The 23734-nt window shown below is 41.1% G+C and overlaps 1 protein-coding gene across 1 annotated transcript in view; it reads right to left on the bottom strand.

Moving 5' to 3' along the window:
- The window catches only part of TMIE (transmembrane inner ear), a 49697-nt gene that overhangs the window by 4948 nt on the left and 21015 nt on the right, over positions 1-23734 (bottom strand). The window contains exon 3 of the mRNA XM_072413022.1: positions 18483-18632. Coding sequence (XP_072269123.1) covers positions 18483-18632 — 150 coding nt within the window. The remainder of the gene's footprint in view (positions 1-18482; positions 18633-23734) is intronic.

The following is a 23734-nucleotide window of genomic DNA, read 5'->3' as shown; positions in this document are numbered from 1 at the left end:
TAGTGAAGAAAATACCGCCCAATATATTGGGCCACTATGACAAGACAAAGGAAACGTTTTAGCACAGGTATTTTCACTTACCTGTAATTGAGTGATTTCATCCTATGTAAGGACCTATATCTGTGGAAATGTTTCCTTTTACTTTTGTAACATTTTAAAAAACGATGATTTGGTCAAATCAATCCAATTTATTTAATGCCATATGAAACCTGCTACTTTCTTCTTTTGCTCTTTGTGTTTCATGTAGTAAAATCAACAAAACAAAAATTTGTCTGCATACCCCTATTCATTGCTATTCCCTGACTCGGCCCTGCCAATCCATTTGAAGAAACTGGATCCACCAGCATTGGTGATTAAGCAAACCTGGATTGGATTTTGCTATTTTTTTATCCCATCCTGGACACGATCCATTGCAGGCTTGTTGGATCACCCAGCTTCACTGATGAAATCATATCTTCTCCAGGCTTGGAGAGCTTTAATAAATCAGGCTTATTCATCCCAACTTGTAACTTTTTATTTTTGTTCATACCATTATTATTAATATGACATCTGTTATGTGCTTTCTCTTGGCAACATTCCAACTATGAGGGGCTGTAGCATGCTAGCAAGGCACTCACATATGATTAGGAGGGCTCACAAAAGTCTGATTGCACAATAGGATGGCATTGTGATCTCACCTTGCTCTCCAGTATGCAGGAACTTGTATGAAGTTCATATAAAGGCCACCCACCTAAAGAACAGAGGGGACACCTAAAGCCCCGAGGTGGACAGAAACAGAATTGGTACCTATGGCGGGGGGGTAAACGCAAATGCAAAACGCAACCTTCGCAGTATTGGGTCTCTACCTATAACTAAAGGATCATTGTTCAGTGCACCGAACCTTTAATAATTCACTTACAAAATATTTTATTCATTTATTCATTTTTTGCTGGCCTTAAATTTGCTTCAAGCTCTGGCCAAATCCCCGTCCATTGCTGAAACCGCGATGCCTCATGCATTGAATATTCTTGGGCCAATTAATCTGTCCTCTCCATAATATATTTAAAGAAGAGACAAGAACCCCCATTGACCGTCCGGAGGTATTTTTAGTCTGACATTTGCTCGTGTTTCTTCATAAACTAATTTAGCAGAGTTTGGCGGAGGATCCTGCGCAGGGCGCCCAGTGGGCCACAAATAAGCGGCATTTCAGCTGTTTTGGAAGGTGAAGCCATCGAGAAGCTTTAAATAGAATCTGAAGCCAAGCGCATGGAAGGACCCAGCTTGGGGAACAAATGATGAGATGCTCATAACATAGAGAAACAGACTGGGAAAACATTTGGAAGGATGTGAATAGTTTGCAAGTGATGAATTAATTCCTGTGAAATTCCTTCAGTGGATCAGAATGTGCAGAGGACATCACCGAGACATTCACTGACTACAGCAAGGAGAATGAGAGCCATCAGGGTCAATGTGAACCTGTTTATTAGTCAACAATCATGTGAATACCCCAAATGTCATCTATTACAGCTTCCCAGTCCCTAGACATAGTGGCTGCATTAGTTTCATTTTCCAGGCTTGTTTTCTTTATTCCTTCCTTCCCGCTAACACACTTTCCTTCCTATGTACAGTGAATATCACATGGTGTACAATCATGCAGTTGCATGTGTTTCATATGGCAGTGAATGATTCCCCACCTTGCAATGATGATGTAGTATTTGCTCTTGCAATCTGGTAATTTAATGAGGAGATGGCTATCTATGGATTACAAAGAGTATGGGATAAAATGTCAATTTATAAAAATGCTGAAAGGTCAGAGCATAGCACAGTTTGCTTTGCATCTGAAGGTATTTGATCCCCCATCAATGGGAGGTAAATGACTTTTCCTCTGTTTTACATGCAGTCCCCTAGTAATGCTCACAGATGGGCATGAGGTCTTAAAACCAGGGCCAGGTCAAGGGATAGACAGAGGAGGAGGCCACCTTGGGCACTTTAGACATAGGTCAGCACAATTATTTTGGGACCCTAAACCACAGCTAATGGGAACAGCTGTACTTTGGTCTTTTCCCATTTGAAGTCAAGCCAACCACTTAAAAAGCACAAAATAGAGTGATAATTCGTCCAAAACGCAACCCTTTGGCATGGATGACATGGCTATCCCAGGAAGCTGCGAGGACAATCACCACTTCAGCTCACCAAGGTAAGAAATTAGTAATGACCATGTTAGACCTCCGGTGAAGTACAGCATTCTGCCGCAGGTTCAGCTGCGTTCCCATCTGCTCCCATTCAAGTGAATAGAAGTGGCTTGGAACCATTTTGTTCTCACGGTTGCAATGGAATGCAACTTGGCTTTTGGTCAAGCTGTTGTCAGAAACATGATCACATAATCAACCAAGCTATTGACCACCATGTCAGTGCTAGCATGGGATCTTCATGTCAGTGGTAATATGCCAGTTACATGACACTGTGAAAACAATTTGTTAAGGTTAGCATAAGGAAGAGTTATAGGGCAGGTGTTAGTTTTAGGATCAGTGATAGTATTAGGATTTAGGTTTTTGATCTTAGACCACATGTTTTTAGGTCCATATTTAAACACCATACAGAGACTGGTTTACTTAACATGTGAGCCTTCTGTAACCACCAAAAGGCATTCAAGTCCCAATGAACCCTTAAAAAGTTACTTTTATTATCAAATCTATTTTAGTGAAAAAGGTTAAAATGTGAAAACTCCTTAATCTCACTTATCACTACTTACTTCACTTGTGTCCAGATCCTCCGCACCGAAGACCAATTATTCTATGCTGAAGGATATTCCAAAAAATCAACAAACAACCCATGCTGATGCGTCATATTCAGCTATTGATACAGAAATTACATCTCTGTTACATCTCAAATAAAAAACTGATTTCCTGTCAATCTTCCTTTGGCTCAATTTACATCCATACTGAACTCACTTTAATATTAATCCACTGTTTCCTTCAGAAGAAATTTAAAGATTTCCTTATTTGCTTGAACTAAACAGCCAGTAATAAGGATCTTTCTATGACTGCCGGAGTGTATTCCGATTCTCTTCCTTGTTTTTATGGCAAACAAAACAATCATATTTTTTAAAAAGTTGACTTTGGCCCGGAGAGATCTGGAGTTGCCGCCATCCAAGTTCCACATCCATTCCAAATCAGCTCCATCCAAAAAAGATGAATTCACTGTTAAAAGCAGATTTATTTTTAGACACGCTCTGCAATATAGGTTAAACAGCGCAGGCTGTCCGCGTGCGGCGATGTAAATTTGCGGTCTGGTGTTCCTCCAACAAGTCATTGATGTTTTATGCAGTGCCAAGTGCCATGATACCGCTAGTTTGTTCTATTTTCCTACACAGCAAGGGGAATCTTGTACACGGAAGGTCATTTATTAAAGTGACCCTGACAAGTTTTATAATAGATGTGCAATAAAAAATCAAGTAGGACTTATTATTAAATACTTATCATTTATGAGACAGAGGTATTGATGGTTGTGTTTTTTAATACCTGACCCATGTTCAATTTTAAAGCTGAAAGTGATTGAGCAGGCCTGTCTGTCACGCTTGGTGAGACAAAACCTCTAGGGGGTGCTATGGTGCATAATCTAAGCCAGGTCTTCTACAGAGCCTCTAGTGGTGAGGTTGTTGCACTGCTGACTAATGCCAGGTTGCAGTCCCAGTTGCAAACCAGGGTCGAGGCAGGGAGCAAGCAAGCTAGGTCAGTAACAAGCCAGAGGTTAAGAACCAGAGATCCAGGAAATAGACACCGGTGACACAGGGGTCACCGCAGAAACAGGAGAACACAAGAGACACAGGAAGCAACAGGAGGCACAGGTGACATGGGGGTCTCACAGATACAGAGGAAAACTGGAACAGCATACGGGAACTAGCTGGGAAAAAAACAGACTGGCCAACAAGGGGTTAACACATGAGCTGGATAGGGAGAGCACTGAATTAACAGACAAGTGTAGAGGAAATGCTCAGCAGAGCTAGGGGGGCTCGGCTCTAGTGGAGACACGTTGCACGAACGCAGAATGCTGTGTCCGAGCTAGCTAAATAGTCAGGGATGATTAGGAAGTTATTTCCTGATTAACCGGCAGAAGGGAACGATACTAAGTAAATCTGGAAGAGCAGGTGCGCCCGTGTGTGACAAGGTCCTTCATACTTACCTGTCTGCTGAGTATTTAAATAAAGTTTGCAATCAGGCAGGTAAGGTTGTTTTATTGTCATCACCTGACCCTTCTGCAATAAAGAACCTGCACATGTACACGCAGAACTAATAGTCGAATTCTGAACGGTTTTATGGACTCTGCCAAGCTCAAACATAGGAAAGCCATCAATGCTATTTCTGCTGCAAGGAACTTTAATCTCCATCTAATTTAAACCTGACAGGGTCCCTTTTAAAATTAATTTTCTTCACTATAGAAAGAAGAGCACATGCTGGACATTAATAAAGTAGTAAAGCAACCTCAATAAATCCATTTTCCATCAGCATACAGAAGAGATTGAGGCTTTTCCTCTGCCAGGATCAATCTGAAAAGCCATAACATTAATTCAGGTTAAGTGAATTAAAATATATAGAAATTGTTAAAATGGCCAATTTATCAGAAAATATTAGTTACAGTAAAATGGTTATTAGATGGGACCCGGTCCATTAACCTCTGAAAGATTAGCATGGCTTCAGCTGATTACTTAAGAATTGTAAAGAAATGTGAATTAAGCCTCATAATGTGTGGAATGAAAATGTAGGACCTGACTAAGGATCAGATGCCCAATGTTAGCAGACAGCTATAGAACGTTTACATTATTCTAATTGGCTTTTGTAAGGTCCTGGTCCAGCACTCACCAGATGCCAGTCCTCAAATCTCTCTCCTACGCCTATGGTAAGCCCCTGCCCTTCCTCGGGGGTAATTGCGTTGTCTCAGCACACGGTTGCCCCAGGACTTCTGTGTGCAAGGGATAGCATCTGGCAAAGGACCGGGAGCCCACAGTTTAAGATTCAAGCACAGACAAGTGCAGAATACAGAGCCGGAGGTCAAACACCAGACAATGTATCCAAGGATAAAGACAAGGAATGATCCAAGGATAAAGACAACGAAGAAGGGTCACAAGCCCCCATGCACAGAATAGGAAGTCCCAAGCCTCTTGGGACATGTGATGTATGTATCCCAGGAGGCTCTGCACACCCATTCTGTCTTTACTGCCGAGGCAGTAAAGATAGAAGGGGAGGGGCCTAGAGTAAAAAATCCTTTATATCTACCCTTTTATATAAAGGGTAGATATATAAAGGGCAGCACTGTGGCTCAGTGGTTAGCACTCTGACCTTTGCGTTCCCAGGTTCATGTCTCGGCCAGGACACTATCTGCATGGAGTAAGCAGGCTCTCCCCGTGTTAGTATTAGTTTTCTCCGGGTACTCTGGTTTCCTCCCACATTCCAAAAACATGCAGTTGGGTTAATTGGCTTCCGCTCAAAATTGACCTTACACTGTATTAATGACATATGACTATGGTAGGGACATTAGATTGTGAGCTCATATAAGGAGCTATGTAAAGAGCTGCGGAATATGTGGGTGCTATATAAATACTGTGTAGTAATAATAATAATAACATTTTGGTGATAAGTCTGATTTAAGTTCAAGTGACACGTGTTAAAATATTTTCCCGTGCTTCAAAACAAAAATGCACAAAATATATTCTTAAATCACCGTCCAGATCTTTATATTTGACCAGACACATCAATAAGCTTGGCGTCCGTTTACATCAAAATTCATTTGCAACAAATATATTTAAAAAAAGTAACAGATGGCACCAATCAAATAATAAATAAACAAATAGAAGAAATCAAAAGATTGGAAAGGAGACGGAAGGAGTCTGGAAAGAGAAGAAGCGTCATTGATTCCCTTGAAGGATCATTTCATCTTCCTCTTTGACGACAGGAAGAACCCTGGGCGCTCGGGACTGGACCTGACCAGGAAGGGTGTGCAGGCTGTTAGAGGAACCTGGAAGATCGGAAGGAAGGAAGGAAGGAGAAAGGGAAAATTAACAGCAGGAAAGACAAAGAGGAGAGAATTACAGTGATAAGATTGAAGGAGAACCAGAAGACAAACATTGACTACATTCTAGAACTCAAGGACATGGATAGAAGTTAACGGGGTGACAGCTTCACTTTTTGGTGGTAAAGCTGCACAAAAGGATAAAAAGATGTAAATCTAATAAACTGCCCCTAGCTAACCCAAAGGTACTTTGTAATTTTCAAGCTTATTGGTGGCTTATGATCACAATGCTAATAATGGACCTTTGTATGGTCAGCTGAATAAATCGAAGTAAATGAAAAAACCTGTTTTGCCGTTATTTACACTAAAAATAATAAATAATTATATATCAACCATAATCATACGGTATTTACTTTACAGAGGATATGGATCTAATTCAGTTCTGATCCACAATGGATGATAATTCCCTGCAAGGAACATCTGGGCCACTGAATGTATTTTATGCAAAAATGTATATCAATGTAACATCTCATAATAATCAACTGCACAATTACCATTCATTGAAAGTGAAATATCATTAGGATTTTCTGGAATTTTTTGGGTATCAGGAAAATCCTAACATATTTTAATAATAGGTGGAACTTTGTGGGTTCAGCAAAACTGACTTTTCAATGTTTTTATTGCTCCTAAATTAGGATCTCCATGATATAATGTCTGACTCTGCTTCTGCCCACCTGAGAGAATGGGGTATTTCCACCCACTATGGTGTGCTCCTCATGAAACATTCTCTATATTTAAAAATAAATAAATACAAAAAGCCAGAGGAGCCCCAAATATTGGGCACAACATTATGGATATGGATGGGTAAATGTGTACAACAGATTGCAGATCTTGGAAATCAGCACAGGAATGGTGGGATCAATCAGTCATTTTTTATTTGCTTCAAGAAAAACTAAACTAAACCTTAAAGAATATTTGTGCCATTTAATAAAACTAATGATTTTTTTTTTTGTGCCAACCCTCCTACCCGGTCAAAGGAGGGTGAGCAGCTTGCAGCTCTGCCAAGCCGTGCTATTAATTGCTGACATGTATGAAATAAACACGCTCTGAATAATTTGGGGTGTAAGGCACTAAAAGAATAGAATTATCTAAAGAACATCTAAAGCTTATATCAGTGCTAAAAGAAATGTCAGTAATTAAATGAATACGTTGGCAGCCGTGCTTTATTTCTGTCCTTGGAAACAAGAGAAGAGGTCAGCAGAACAAATGAACACGATGAATTCATGTTTGGGGGAAAAAAGTGATAGCTGCCTCCACTTCTAAGATAAATGCATTATAACAGGGAGAATAGCTCTTGCATTTCTGTATTCTTCAGTTTGTTGCTTGCTATGACAATTATTGGTCTCTTGTTTGCTTCTGTCTGTTTTAGGTTTAATTGTTACTGGTGCACTTCCATGATTTCATACTTAGGCTCCATCCATTGCCATTCCATTGTCCAATGACAGTGCCCCTGGTAGCCATTGAAGCACACCCAATACATTGTAGAATGTTGGCTCCTTATCTATGAAATCAGGGAACAAAACACCCCAGAAACAATGTGTGAATAAAATAAGACAGTGGCAAATTGCTGGTAAAAGACTGGATCATCTACGGTCATGTTTTATTTTCTTCCATAGTTACACTTTATTTGGTCTTTACAAGATGGAACAAATGGAGCAAGTGCTGAAACAATGGCTGTGTGCAAAATGAGAGCAAGTACAGACTCTGAAATATTATTGCAACAAAGAAAAATTTTTAATTTAATTGCCACATCATGAAATGTAGAAATGTATAGATAATGGCTGCCTAGCGTCTGGCAACAATTGAGATAAAATATGGGTTATGGGGTACTTTCAGGGAGTAAGCTGACTTATAGGGGCATGCAGGCTGTTTGCCAGAAAAAGTAAGGCTAAAATGAGGACTGGGGTCAGACCTGCAGCTGGATGAAATGATTCCCAGGGGCTCCCCATGGCTGGTACCAGCAATTAGCCAGCTGTCTGTGGTCCTACATAATTCATTCTGTATTGGGCTGCCACAGACTTGTAGTGTTTCCCTGGGGGCAGCGATTCAGTGGCATGAGAAAGCTGTTACCGCACTGCAACCTTACTGCCATTTAGGGACAGATTCCCATGGCCTATGGCGGCATGACTACTAGTGGTCGGTATCACCATATCTTTATGTGGAATTGAAACCTGCTGTGTTTTGGCTTTTTTCTGCTCTTGTGGTGCAGCTTTCATGCTGGTGGTCCATTCCTCTCCAGCACCCTAATGTGGGTAATCCCATACAATGCAGGATCACCTTTGGCCACTGGTTCTGCCCTTTACCTGATGATGTTATCACAAAAAAATGCCTTGGCTACATCTAGTTTATGCTATTGATTGATTTTGGCATCCAGAGAAAGCTGTGATAAGCTGATCATGTGACCTGTAATGCCAACAATCTCACCCAAGCCAGGGTAGAGTTTTCCTTTATAGCAGGGAGGGCATAATAATGGTGTCAATATTCTTCCTGATTTTTGCACAATTATAATTAAAGCCCCAGAATACAATTTACATCTTGGTGTTCATATACAAAGCCCATCTACAGGCTGATGTTGTTGCACCGGTTGTTCCATCTGAGCTTCATTTGTAATGATATGATCTTATTACCAAAAAATCCCAGGAACATCTTTTCCAGAATTGGTCATAAATGGGCAGAGAGATCGGCCTTACCGGGATTTTGTCTGGGATTTTTGGCAAAGGCAAAATGTTTATATGATAAAAGAAAAGGATGAAGATGACGTACATGTGCTATCCAGCTCCACAGCAGTAACAAGCTCAAATGTATTCATGAGAAGGAGGAGGCAAAACTATAAGAGAGAAACATCAAATAAATAAAATGCAAAAAAGAAATGAACAACATATTTTAGATAGGAAAATACAGACAAAGGACAATATATACCTAGGAACAGGAGATGGTTTTTTATATTTTAACTGAATGCAGGGTATAAGACAACCCATCACATGACCTCAGGGGGTATAGGTTTCCCTAGCGTAGGGGGGACATTCATAGGAAACAGCATGGGAAAGCTTCACTCCTCCCTATCCATGAATTACTCTGGCTCCAGCTATGGAGTAGGCACTCAATGTAATCACAATCAATGCAGGATTGCTGGTTCCACAATAATAATAATGATGTTTATTATTAATAATTTTTTTTAATAATTAAAGTTTATTAATATTTTTTATTACAATACATATATCCTCCTAGGTGGAAATGCATTTGAATTTCCAAGCTAACCTTGATCTTTACCAAGGAGATAGCAATAGGTGTATGTAGGAATTGCGTTTCTTGCATTAAAACTAGGGGTTCCCAGATGCCCAAACAACCAACAAAAAGATGAAGAGTGGAGGTGCAGCAATACTACAGCAATATATGTTGGTGCCACTGGTGCTCCCTGTATGTATATCCTGACTTAAATCAAAGCTCTCCCTCTATACATAAATACACACGGATACACATTTGTAAAAATTCCCCCATGCCTAAATTTCAAGAGTCTTCACAGTCTGTTACCCCTCTGTCTGTAGATTGTCTGTTCTGAAACTGTCAGCATCACTTCCCTCCCTTTAGCCGTGAAATTTCCACCTTCCTCGGCATCCTACACAGACACTGGGGCTGTGCACAGCTGAAAGGGGTTTTGGAGTATCTGCTGCAGCCAATAAGCAGATTAGTTCCTGAGCCTAATTCTGTCCGGCTATTGACTGACAACACTACTTCAACCTCCTTAGTTCTAGGCTTAGTTCTGTTCTTTGTTCTGCTTTTCTGGATTTGATCTTGGTTTGACCTTGACTCGCTGCCTGTCCTGACCACAGCCTTTTACCTGCCTGGGGATGGTGACCTGGTGACCCCTTTGCAGCAAAATAGCCCAGGGGCCACATCCCTCTTTTTGGGGTGCGCTGGTGAGGACCAGGGAGTCACTTAGATCAGGTAATCCCATGTTACCTGTCGGGAAGTGACCTGTAAAACAGTCTGGGATCTCTCTTCATTCTCTTTAGCAGAAGATGGTCTTCTAATAGGATATGATGTGTATCTGGCAGTCTATGCATTGTTTTTCTGTGAGCCCAGGTTTCTCACATTATGAAACACCCCTAGAAGTATCATCATCAGCATGGGCTCAAGGAAAGTGGTTGGAAAAATACTGGATTTTATTCAACCCAAAAGAAGATCTGTAAGCCAGTGCTGGAGCAAAGAAAGAACGAGCAGTGTTTTGGGAATGAAGGAGTAGAAATAAAAAAATCCACATGTAGATCGGCCTTCATTCCTAAATGAGAATAACTGTAATCCAAATACTATGATCTACACAAATGGATTTTGGCAAACAAAGGAAAATGTGCAGCAAGCCATGAATAGGTTTGTTGTCATTCTCAGTTCATCATACGGAATTATGGATGAAGGACTTCTACCTAAGCCGGGGAGCCATTTGGGGTTTTGAGATATTTTTCTGAGAAGGTGAACAAACTACTTTTCGTATTCTATTACAGTTCAGCAAAGAACACCAGAGATGCACGAAGATTTACCAGGTAATAGATCACACAGAGCTCACACTTTTGTTGTTGAAATATAACTTATTTCAGCTCTAAAATGTACGGCTACAATTTTATGTTTATTTGATGTTTCTCTCATATAACTCCCACCAACATTAATAGGTAATAGTAATGTGGGATTGCAAGTAATATGCTGTGGGGGGCTCTGCACATTAATGTCAGTGATTTCAAGGGCTCATAAGGATATAAAAATGGCAAAGATTACAGTGATATTGTAAGGAACTTACCTGTACTGCGAGACGCAGATCCCTGGGGATCCGAGCCGCAGAGGGAGACGCCGCTGCAGCAGGCAGCATGGCCGAGGCTGTTGCCCAGCTCGCAGCGTGTCTCTCCATGCAGGCGCAGGGATCCGTCCTGGCCAAACTACTGTTCGGCCAGGCGGCATCCCTTGCATCTCTATGGACGTGATTACAGAAAGTCCTGTTCTCAGCACTCCTTTGGATGTGCAAAGTAGGGCACATCCCAGGGGTGCTGTGGGAAGAGGTGCGCGCGCTACCATGTGTGCCTCTTGTACCCCTCGAGGGCGTGGCAGTCGGCTCCCTTGCCGCGGGGTGGGACATAGTTAGTTTGATTTCCGGCCGATTGGCCTCAGGGAATTCAGTTACTCTCCAATCAAATGGCACCACTGGTGCAAGGTCATTGGTCACTCTGGACATTTAAGGAGATCCTGTCCTGAACACCATTGCCCGCTATAAGCCTCTGTGTACACAGTGTGCTTGGGTGCGTTCTCTGTGTTGGTTAATGTTTCTCTAATTGTCATTATAATAGCGACCTGGTCTGATACCTGACTCTTGCCTGAACTCTGCCTGTCCTGACCTTGGATTGTTTGTGACCTCTCTTGTCTGCTGCCTGCCCTGACCTCGGATTATTCCTGACCTGCCTTTGCCTTACCCTCCTGTACTATGCTTATCGGACTTTATATCTGTAAATACCCTGTCTTGTTTTATGACTATAATAAAACTCGATAAAAGGACTTTTGGAGTTGGCTGTGGTTTGTGTGCCCAGGCGCATTACAGATATACTGTGAAGTTAAACACAGGCAGCAAACTTTTTAAAAAGAGGCCGACAAGAAATCACTGGAGGGATCACCGGTAGTGCTGCCGTTTGGTCAAAATCTACCCAAACAGTCATTTGTTTTGGTTCTACAAGAATTGTGATATTTGTTGAAAATGTACCATGCCCAATGTTAAGATACACACATGGCATTGGTTGTCAGGTGCAGAAATGATGGGAAGCTGCTAGCTGGTTATCAGGCTCTCGAATGGGTGCACCGACCTTATGTAATCCAATTCACACTGCAGTAGGGGCCAAATAATTCCAACTAATTGCCTTCCTGCTCCATGGAGAGCTCACATTACCCCCAACACATTGCATACGGTCTCTCATTGACTTCCATGCAGAAGAACTCAGACCTTTTAATCAGATGCCTGTACCCCTATACATGTAACAACATCCAGCATGCAACCAAAATGCTTCTCTGGCTAATAGGATAATTTGTTCCTAAAACCTTCTATCAAGCCAGAGGTTTGGGGCAGATCTTTATAGTTAGTGGAGGGTATTAGTATTCAATATTGAGCTTGGTTTAGGCTTTTTTTTGGATGCCAATTGGGGATGATATTTAATTTGCTTCTCAGTACAGGTATGGTAATTGCTCCTTGCCATTAGCCCTGTTGGTGAAAATGGAAACTATAAGTCAATAGGAACACCACCTGCTGTATACATGTTAACTAGCTGGGTTACTAATGCCACCAAAAGGTAGCATTCCTCTTGGCTGTGGCCTAGGGGAACGTTGTTCACCCTTTAAATTAGTACACAGCAGGTAGCATTTGCCCACCTAGGTTTGCAGTGAACACAACCAACTGGTGCCCACACCAGTTGGTGCCCACACCAGTCTGTTCCGCTTTCCCTTGGTGGGGAGAGTCTAGGGGTTGTGACCTGGTGTTCCCCCTTGGGTTTTAAGCAATTTTCCATTCAATTTGGATTTGATACAAAATGTTTGGTTTATCTTCTTTAGAAAGAGCTTGAAACGAATGAACACAACACAGCGGGCTCAGCAGGCGGCGTCTAAAGTTTAATGTGTTCTGGATGGAGAAGTGCTCTTGACTTGCATTAAATGATGCATTAAAACCCAGCAGTTCAATCTCAGTATTTTACCGGCTTTCTATACAAAGTTTACATTTAGCAGTTGGACGCTCACTTTGTACCGCACTCTTTTGTTTAGTAGACGTTCACCGAAGGACAAGGTGATGTGGCCATCACCCACTTTTATGTCATAAATGCTCTTATTAGAACCAAAAGAACAAAGCAGAAAGAACACTCATAGTATGGAGAGCAAAAAGCAAATGAACACTTTCATGTACTATAAACCAAAATATCTTTTAGTGGTTTACATCATAAATATATCTATTTTATCAAAATAACAATGTGACCTGGTATGTCCTAGTACAATCCTTGCGATGCTCAGGTGGGTGATGTGAGTGGGGGCAAGGAGCTGGTCAATGTCAATGTTGGTGTGTTTTTAACCCTTTTGGTAGCATGATGGAGCAAAGTGACATAGAGGTGACCCCATTAGCCTGCTGATTCTCTGCTAAGGAGAGGTTGAGTTTGCAGTGAACTTTGGGAAGGGGGGGGTATTTATCAATTATTCCCCTGTCAATTCGCTCATAATTTCCATTTATACATATAGCATTTTCTAGTGACAGATGTACACTTATAACAAGTGGCCACTAGGTGGCAGAACAAGTCATTATTTTAATAAGAACTGAAGCCAGAGATTCAAACAATTCTCAGTGAATTTCAGACAAATTGACCGGGGGAATCATTTAAAAATGGAACTCTGGGAATTTGACTTTTTCCTAGTTTGCAAAATAATGTGGCATTTACAAGCAATGAACTTCAAAGTGTTACCAATTTAAAAAGTGTCTCTAAGATTGTGCTCTAAGGAAGTTATAGCAGAAGGGGAATGAGGATCCAAGGTTCCCCATGGTACTGTGCATCACAATAAAAGCTATGTACAGATACTTCCAAGCTGCTCCAATATACTTCTGCTGCTGGGTTATAATTGTATTTACTAAAGGTCCACTTTAATATATAAAATGTTTTTCAAACGAATATTAGAAAACAAAAATCAAAAGGAACTGCATACAAAATTACAGAGTTACATTGGCAGTTATGTTGAAAAAATAAATAAGTTCATCATGTTCAACTATTAGGGAAATAAACATATCCCAGATAAACCCTATAAATATAGTTGATTCAATTTGCTCCAACAGGTGAAAAAAATTCTTCCTGATCCTGTGAGGTAATCGGATGTTCCCTGGATCAGCAGTCTCTGTTATCTTTACTTTAAATAATGCAATCATATAGGTTTATGTATGACTAATTGGATTGTAGGAGAGGGTTGGTGCCAATAAAGTTGCCTTTTGGTTACTATCTTTCCAATTGCCAGTACATAATGGTGCAGAATGCACATCTATTATTATCGCTCAGCATAACGTCTACTGTGTGCAAAGCTGTACCAGCACAGACAATAATTTGTGAACTGACAAAGCCGCATACCTAGAGATCCAAAGCACCAGGATAATAATCAGTGTTCAGTGAAGGATGATATTTAATGGCACACAAAGGCCATCCAGAGGTGTGATGTCCAGCATTCGGCACAGCTGTCTTTTAACAATCACAATGGGCTGGCACAATGGGAGCTATAAATATATTTAAATATGACGCATTTTCATATGACTAACAAACCCAGCGTTTTGATGGTTGGGAGAATTTTAGTCTTTTGCTGAAATATTTTAAGTCAAAAGAGGAAATTTCATTTGAAGATAAAGCATAAAAATAATAAAAAACGTTTTACTTTTACGTTTTACTAAGCAGATTGTAAAAAAATAAAAACTTATTGCAGAAGAGGTTTTCAAAAATACCAAAACCTTAACAATAAATTTGTTCACTTTGCCCTTGGTAGCATTTACTTGTAATGTTCTCAGCTGTGAGATATCATGAACTGGAGAGAGTGTCACTTGTGGGAACATTTATTACCAGATATGCCTGTTCTCACTCTATCCCCACACCTGCTCCCTCCAAACTAATTCCCATTGTATTGCCTGCCATCACCTCTCCATTCTAGCTGCCCCCTCTCCATCTTGGCTCCCTATCCTTGCTGCCCTCCCCCCTCTATCTTGTATCTGCATGCCACCTAGCTGCCTGACAGTTCGCTACCCCCCCCCCCCCTCCCGCTCCCACTTATTGCCTCTCACCAATCTGCCTCTAACTTATTTACTAACCACTTGCTGCCTGTGAATTATCTGCCCCCACTTCTTCTTGGCCTGTCACTATTTGACACTTAGTTTCTTATCACTCACCTACCTGTCACTTGGATAGTTATTACTGGGAAACTGCCTGGTGCTGGGGTAATTGCCTATTAGTGGATCTCTATATTGCTGATATCTGCATGGCTTTGATATCTTCCTGCCATTGCTTCTATCTGCATCTCACTGAGATCTACCTGTTCTTGGTATTAGCTGCATATCATTGATATCTGTTTGTTGTTGATAATATCTCCTTGTCACTGATAAAATCTACATGTCATTAATATTTGTCTGTTGTTCATAAAATCTGCCTTTGTCCCCATGTTCCTCATATCTGCCTGTTGTTGGTAAGATTTGCAGATCAATAGGAATTGCTTGTTGATGATAAATGTAAATACCATACCATGTCATACCGAATTCTTTCACCCCCCTCCCCAAAACAAAAAAAGACCTTCAGACATTGTTCAGACCTTCTCAGGTTATGGGATATACCCTAAGATGGCACAATGTTGCTGAATAGGTCCATATACCTAAAACCAAGGTAAGGAGCCCTTATCTTTTAGGCATTGGTTCTAGGGTTCTAGGTAGTGATTTGAAGAGTAACCCCCTAAAATAATGTTTTACAAATACAGTCTATGCACACTCTGTATACCTAGAACCAATTAGGAAAAGTGTGTGATGATCAAGAGTGGTTCAGAATCTACAAAAAGGGGCTTCAGTGGCATTCGGTCATTCAAATGAAATACATGTTGAGCCAGCATATAGGACTAGTTGCTGAATACATAGAATAAAGATGTACATATAAATATTTATGCTTATGAAAATGATAATCTTGACCACATATTGTTAAAATTAAAGTCACCTGTTTGTATTACTCAGCCTCTTTGCTTTATTTGGCTTTCCCCTGAAGAAGCCTGATTAGACGAAAAGCGTCAGGACTTTGTTTCTGCACTTCCAGTGTCTTTTACTTAAAGTTCTGTATGAACTATGAATATTGTGCATTATGTCTCTTGGTGATCACGTAATTTTCATGAATTTCATTTCAATGACCTAATCCAACTCTATTTACACCTGTACCTCCCACCAAGCTCATAGTGACCTGTGTTCATATATTATTGATCCTGTAAATCTAGCACTACATAGTCAGCTAGGGTAGGGGGACAGCAATACAAGGCCATCGGCTCGGGGGCACAATGTGCAAATCCAGCTTTGGTTCAGCACCTACACATGATACGTATTGATCCTCAAGACATAAATTAAAAAGGTTCAAGAGATGAAAAAATACTCCCTCCCCTCCAAAAAAGCCTTTTCTGCTCATTCTGATCATTTATTTTATTTTTAAAGGATGAAAATGGTGAGCACGCAGCCCTGCCATTCCTGAACACCAATCCTTGCAGGGTAATTGATACTGATGTGTGTCTGACCTTATGTCTGGCCGGTATTTGTGTACTGACCAGAATTGAAGGTGCAGGATGATATTTAAGATGACAAAACATGGAGTTTCCTACAATCCTGACTACTTTGTAAAAAAAAACATCTGGCCTTTTCCGGATGATATTTATCATGGAGGTAAGGTTACATGTACAGAATGTCTGACATTTTGCACTCCGTAATAAACAGCTATTGCACTCAGCCAGTATTTCCCCAGCACAAAGATCGGCTTCCTGCTGGCTGGACTAAGCTGCATCCTTCTATCTGTCTTCCATCTGTAAAATACCCCAAAGATCAGCTAGTGGGAATTTATTTGTGAGCCTTGGAACTTTGACATACTGCATGTTGGGGTCCCATGACAATAAGGCAGTGTGACATAGGGGGATCTATTTCCAGCATGTTGTTCCATTTGGTGAATGGGGATGTCTGCAGGGTGAAACATGGAACAACTTTACATTATTTAAAGCCTCCACTTCTCTTCCTAGTGCCAATGTGTCATTTTCTGAGATCCCTGTGTCACAGTTTTTTTTTGTTCTAGAAACTTAAAGTATTAATGACTAAAGTGTTAACCCCAATGAGTTTTTTGTAGCCCCCCAGGTGTTTTGTTGTACAACTTTCAAGTGCCAGTGTGTCATTGTTCTAGGACCCCAGGTGTCATGACGCATTGTGCTTTCAAAACTTTGACAAACAAATGCCTTTTAATTGTAGGTAACCTGCTTTTACCTGAAAAACTAGCAATAGGGGTGCTTGATGAGTTAAAAATGGCACGTTGGGTCCTGGAGCAAAACATGGCTGACAAAAGATGTGTAAATCCAGCTTTGGTCATAAACAATATTATAAATTAATTAATTTGTTGACACTTAGTTATCTTTCAGACCTTCAGTCTAGGACCACATGATTAGCTGTTTGACTGCAATACACCCAAGAACAGCAATCAGCTCCACAGGTAAATGAGGTGCAGTTGTTCTTCCTTCCAGAGAATGAAAAGCAACATATCACTCCAAGGCAATGTTGCTTGAAGTGCAACATGGCTTTGTAGTTTCAGAACTGTGCTGCAAGCCCACCACAAGAACTGTGCTGCAATCCTACCGCAGGAACTGTGCTGCAAGCCCACTACAGGAACTATGCTGCAAGCCCACCTCGGAAACTGTGCTGCAAGCCCACTGCAGGAACTGTACTGCTAACCCCCACAAAAACTGTGCTGCAAGCCTACTGCAGGAACTGTGCTGCAAGCCCACTACAGGAACTATGCTGCAAGCCCACCGCGGAAACTGTGCTGCAAGCCCACCTCGGAAACTGTGCTGCAAGCCCACTGCAGGAACTGTACTGCTAACCCCCACAAAAACTGTGCTGCAAGCCTACTGCAGGAACTGTGCTGCAAGCCTACCGCAGGAACTGTGCTGCAAGCCCACTGCAACTGCAACACATATGCAGCTGTATGCACAAAAGAATTCCCAGCCATTCCCTTTGTGTAGAATAGAAGAGGTTAGGAGAGTAGTTGAGCATTCAACAAACCACTGTGGTTTACTGCACATCTGAAATTAGCCCTAGGGGGTCAAAAATCAATACCCCACTGACACCTGGTGTTCTAGAACAATGACACACTGACGCTTCAGGGTTGCAAAATTACACTCTAATTAAACCTGGGGGCTACAAAGCATTGACCCACTACATTAACCCACTGATACTTAAAGGACCTAGAAGGAAAAAACTGACACCTTTGGGGTTCAGAATAATAACACCCTGACACTTGAGTAGGAGATCCAGATGAGTGATATTGTGAAATTTGGGGGGTTCCAGAACATTGACGCATTGACCCTTGGGCGGGTTGGGGGCTTTAAATAATAACGCTGTTCCATGTTTCACCCTACAAACCTCCCTATTCAATCAATAGAATACCATACTAGAAATGGATCCCCCATGTTGCATTTCCTTGGTTTGGTGTTTAGCCATTTAAGTGCCAAGCATTACACTTAGGAAGTCCAGTGGTAGACATGTGTGTACCTGGAGCTTTGGCAGCCATGAAGTGTTTATAATAAAAGATGGCACCCGAGCTTGTTTACCAATACTTATACTTTAAGCCCAGCCATTTTATCATATTTCTTGTTCTCAATTAGCAGATGGGTAAGTACATTACCTCCGGGTATTTCGGTCAGCTCATTTAATGGTGGCACCGACTCCAGCTTGTCCGCGTATTCCTTCCCAGCTTGGCGCTGCGCATATCGAGCTTCAATCTCTTTCTTAGTCCTGGGGATTCGACATTTGAAAATACAGCACAGCGTGATAACTTGCAAGGGAAGGGAACAAAGAGAAAGAAGAAAACATCCACATTAGTTATTTCACTGACAGCAATGCCACAAAAATGAATACAAACAATCATTAATTACATCACTTCACTTGCAAACGTCTCTGTGAACAGCGCGCCCTTGGAAAACACGGCTAATTGGTTCTCTTGATAAATACTCCGCTGTAACCAGTGTACTAAACAAGCACTTTGCCTGCTTACAACACAAATAAACTATATCCCGGGCATGGAGCACACAGGCAAATATGTCAGATAGAAAAGGGTATTAGGAGAGGCGAGCAAGAGACTCTACTGGGGACTAAATGGATTCAGAGGAGAAAAATCATATTAATAAAGAGTGCCGCAATATTTTCCTGTAAATATTAAAAATTGTGTCACAAATGCTGTTATTTAAAGAGCTGAAAGTCTGCAAGGATAAATGTCCAACATGTCAAAATGTACAGCAACATAATCATTTGTCCAGGAAAGTTTCATCTTTTACTATTAAAAAGTTGTTCTTGTGCTCCAGTCAGGTAGTTATTTGTTGCTGAGATTCATCAGTCTGCTGCTGCCAGGAGGAAACATTTTCCCAATTTCTTCTCTCACAGTGATCAGACTGCAGCATTGTACCTTTGCAGCAAGTCTGGGTAAAAAGGCTTCAGCAGGAGCTGATCTGTGCCAGACCACCAGCCCAAATATTACCAGGTCTGCACAATGGGGAGATTGCAGCAGGGGCTGATCTGTGCTAAACCGGAACTGTCAGTAAAATTAAAAAAACACCATTTACCTTTACTTCTGCAGAACCACCAATCCCTCCACATCTGGCATCGATTTGGTCCCGCGCCATCCTGGATTCTTTCTTCATCCCATCTCTTACTCCTCCAATGACCTACTAATGACTTCCTCACTCATAACCTCATCACACGCACGGCTCCAAGACTTTTCTAGATCTGCCCCAACTCTCTGGAATGGTCTCCTCATCCTATTCGGCTTGCTCCTACTTTCTGCTCATTTAAAAGGGCACTCAAAACCCAACGCTTCACCCTCACCTACCCGTCTTCTTCTGTCTCCTAAACCCTCACTACTCCCCATCAATCCATATCCCCCTCCTATTGTGTGATATTTCCCCCACCTCCTGAATTGTAAGCTCTTCAGGGCAGGGTCCTCTCCTCCTCCGTCATTGTCTGTGTCTGTCTATCATTTGCATGCCCGATTTAATGTACAGCGCTGTGTAATATGTTGGCACTATATAAATCCTGTTTATTATTATTATTATTATTATTATTAATAATATTAATAATAATAACATGGTCAACAGTTGCACTGGCATCCCTTGGTGGGCAGCTCTGGGCTGTAGATGATCCTTTATGGTGCCATTCTTCTGATGAGAAATGTAGATGATGGCAATTCCCGGGTAAATATGCCGATCTCTGCAAGAAATTCCAAACACCTCGGAGATGTCTCTGATACGTTACCATGCAGCACTGAAAAATATATCCAATTCTGCGTCTGCTTTGATCAAACATTTTCCAGTCGGCTCATTTCATGATACAACTTCATCCAATCTTTAACTAACTCCCTTATATCTCCCACACATTGAGAATTCTCAACTTTTCCAATTTGAGCTCATTTGACCATACAATCCATGCGTTGGCAGGTTAATGACCGCAGTATGGACAGTCACACAATCGATTACGGTTCCTAAGTACAACCGACCATAAAATTAACAGAGCGGAGTGGAGGCCGAGCCAGGCGAAGGACGCAATCAGCAACGGAATTTGCTTTCCAATGAAGATCAAATCAGTAATTACATTGTAATAGAAAGAGTAAATTAAAGTCAGAGCCCATTCACCATAGCCGCCGGTCATTATTCCGTGGCTTTAAATTGCGCGTGGTGATATATCTTAATTCTGTGTTATTCACATAAATGCTGTGTAATTAGCAGTGAAATACCACAAAATCGTCATTTGCATGTCAAGCAGAACATTTTTCGCTGAGGTCACGGCATGCAAAATAGATTTTTAATTGTTAAAGTGAACCTGTCATATTAGAAAACATGAAGACGGGTCCGGAGAAATAAAGACCACAAAGGAATTGCTTATAGGGGCTCCTCCATCCCTCAACAACCAATAGCGAGGCTCCCTGCATTGCACGTGGAGCCATATTTTGGTAATAATATCTCATATGCTGATTTATAAATGTATCCACTAATGTTAGATGAAGTCATCTGGTTCACTATAGGTTCTGCAAACATTGTGTACCATACCAAACAATGCCTATTGTATAGATAGCAATCATTCAGAATGTGAAGAGTAGCCATTGTTCCCATTGGCTGGCGCCATCTATTTTAATGGTCCCTACAGTAGCCAGCTGAATAGCTGCTTACTATCTACATTTCCAACTTGGCTCCCAATGACTACAACATAAGTACATGGTGCCCGGTGTTCACAATGGACAGGCCATCAGGGGTAGCTTTTGCGTCTACCATCAACCAATGGGAATGATGCCTACTGTGTATTTTAGGATCTGGCCTCCAGAGGAGTTCTAATTCAATTCAATAGTCAGCACTTGCCCATGCAAATGTATCTATGGGTTCTCTTAAATGGCAAACGGGTGAACAAAACCAATGTACTGGAAAGCCAAACATCATTCTAATAGTGTGAAATGGTTGGCAATTGTTTAGTTTGAAAATTGAGAGAGGAGCAATGAAATAAAATCACCATGCAGCAGGAAATAGAGTCTGGACATTTGCACACCAACTCAATAATACGGTATTGGTGCAACACACCCACAAAAAAGTGTCCTGCCATGCATTTGTGGTGCACAGCCTTCAATAAAATGCTGCATTGGAAGCCCATTCAATGGCCCCCAGTGTACCAATGGGTCCTATGGCACATTGATAAGATTATTTAAATCAGAACTATTGTTTATTGTCACTTGTCACTTTTACAGAACATCCAATACATTATTAATATGACAGTTCAGACCAAGCCAGCAACTTTAGTACCATGTGGAGCGCTCAGCTGGAATAAGGAGCTGGAAGAAAACTGGCACAGAAGTCCCAAAAGTCGAATCTGTTCTCACTGATTAATATTTTCCAGTTAATTTATCATCTCTTGATGTGAGCAGCTTGTAAGCCATTAACTTTCCTTAGTTTCGGATGATTGGTGAACATACCAACGTGGCCTCCGACAAATCACTACAAGGGGCTCTATAATCAGAGAATGGAGGTTTAATTGCTGTCAGTGAAAGATGATGGAAAGAGGAACTCAATCACTTTTATATCTTTGACTTATTAATGCCATTTTCAAAGTTGTTTTTAATCTTCTGAGTTGTCATTAAAATAATATGCCGTGATCCTGCCATGAAGATCTTCTCTGGCATGGCAACATTCTGTTTTTATTTACTAGTTGTCCTTCAGCATTGGTCTGATGCTGGAGTGATCACACATTTACCATCTGAAAACAAAAGGTTGTACAGAATTCTACCAACACAAGGGCGATCTTGCTTTAAACAAGCTCCATGTCACGTCACCTGATCATGTTTCTTGAACTTTCAGGACTCCTGTTGTAGCCTCACCTGGAAGTGTACAGAAGTGCACCATCTAGTGGTAAAACTAATATCTGCCCCTGAGAGTTCCCCAGGTGTGCGGTCACGCCATCCAGTGGTTCTGGGTATTATTACTTGCAGGAAAATGTATAGTTACAGATAGGGCTAATTGTCTTGAGGGTTTTGTAATGAAGCGATCAGCCTTTGCAGGATGCATTATTAGAAATCTATATGAGGGATTTGGGTTCAGGTCCTAGGCTCCTAGGCTCCCGGTCCCATAATTTCGTTTATGATTTCCTGATCCGTTTCCAAATATAATTGGCAACTCCATGACTTATCTTAGCTGACCTGCTTCCCCTGACCCCTTGCTTGTTGTTGATCTCTTTATTCTTGTTCTTGGTCTCATTGCTGCCACCCCAGGTGAGGTTTCTGCAGGTTTCAACCTAGGAGCCCCTGCAGCAATGTCTATTACCTCCAGCAGGAAGCCACGGTGAATACCTGGTGGCTTTTTTGATTCTGCACTTTCGGGGTTTACACTTTTCTGGTGCCCCAGAGAATGCATTGCCATTGCGAGTCTCCTGTACAGTCAGGGTCCTTATTTCTTTAATAAATTGGTACAGATATTTGTTATTGACCAGCACAGTATACAGAATACGTGAGTGTGTATATAATGTACATTTCACTTCTCTTTTTTGATTGATTCATTGAGCCTGATTTATTAAATCTTTCATCAGTGAATCTGGGTAATCTAGCAAACCTGGAATGGATCTGGTCCAGGATTGAAAACGTTTGCTAACAAATAGCAAATTACTTTTAAGAAATTCATCCCAGGTTTGCTGGATCACCCAGGTTCACTGATGAAAGTGAATCCTCTCCAGACTTGGAGAGCTTTAATAAATCAGACATATCGTCTCTCACTGATCCCCCCCAAGCTTTACTTCTCCCCCAAGCTCCTTTAAATCATTTAAACTATTGGAAATGAAAACATTATTTGGGATTTATTTACAAACCTGACTTTTTACTAATTCTGTTTGATATAATTTAATTTCCTCCCACATATTCCCCTGAAGATCATGTTTTATAAGCGCTCCATTTTGTAGATGATTCATTATTTATTACTTTATTAAACACTTATTGGAAATCACATTCACCGGAGGGAATTCTGGGTACAACTGGGATCTCCAAGGACAAGGCGGGGCAGAGGGGCAGCACTTTTCTGGTGAGGCGAAGAGATTACCACTCTTATTTATTAAGGGAATGGTGAACTATCAGCTTGCAAGGAACAATTCACTTAGATAAGTGAATAGGGTGAAATTCTACTTTGCGATGAATACCCAATCACATGCAAGGAAATTGAAAGAACTGGATTTTTGCTTGCATATGATTGGTTGGTGGCAACCTTGCAACACATTTTTATCTCATTCACCAAGCTAAGTGTATTATCTCTTGAAAGGGGATGAATCCCTAAGTGAACAGCTGGCATTACTTTAATAAATCAATTCCAATATCTCTAGCAGCATGAGATCTGCTTTAGGAAATTAGTGGGGGATACAGGG

Source organism: Pyxicephalus adspersus, chromosome 5 (genome assembly GCF_032062135.1).
Source record: "Pyxicephalus adspersus chromosome 5, UCB_Pads_2.0, whole genome shotgun sequence".
NCBI lineage: Eukaryota > Metazoa > Chordata > Amphibia > Anura > Pyxicephalidae > Pyxicephalus > Pyxicephalus adspersus.
Note: the sequence above shows the minus strand (reverse complement) of the source record. Positions and strands in the feature narration are given on the sequence as shown.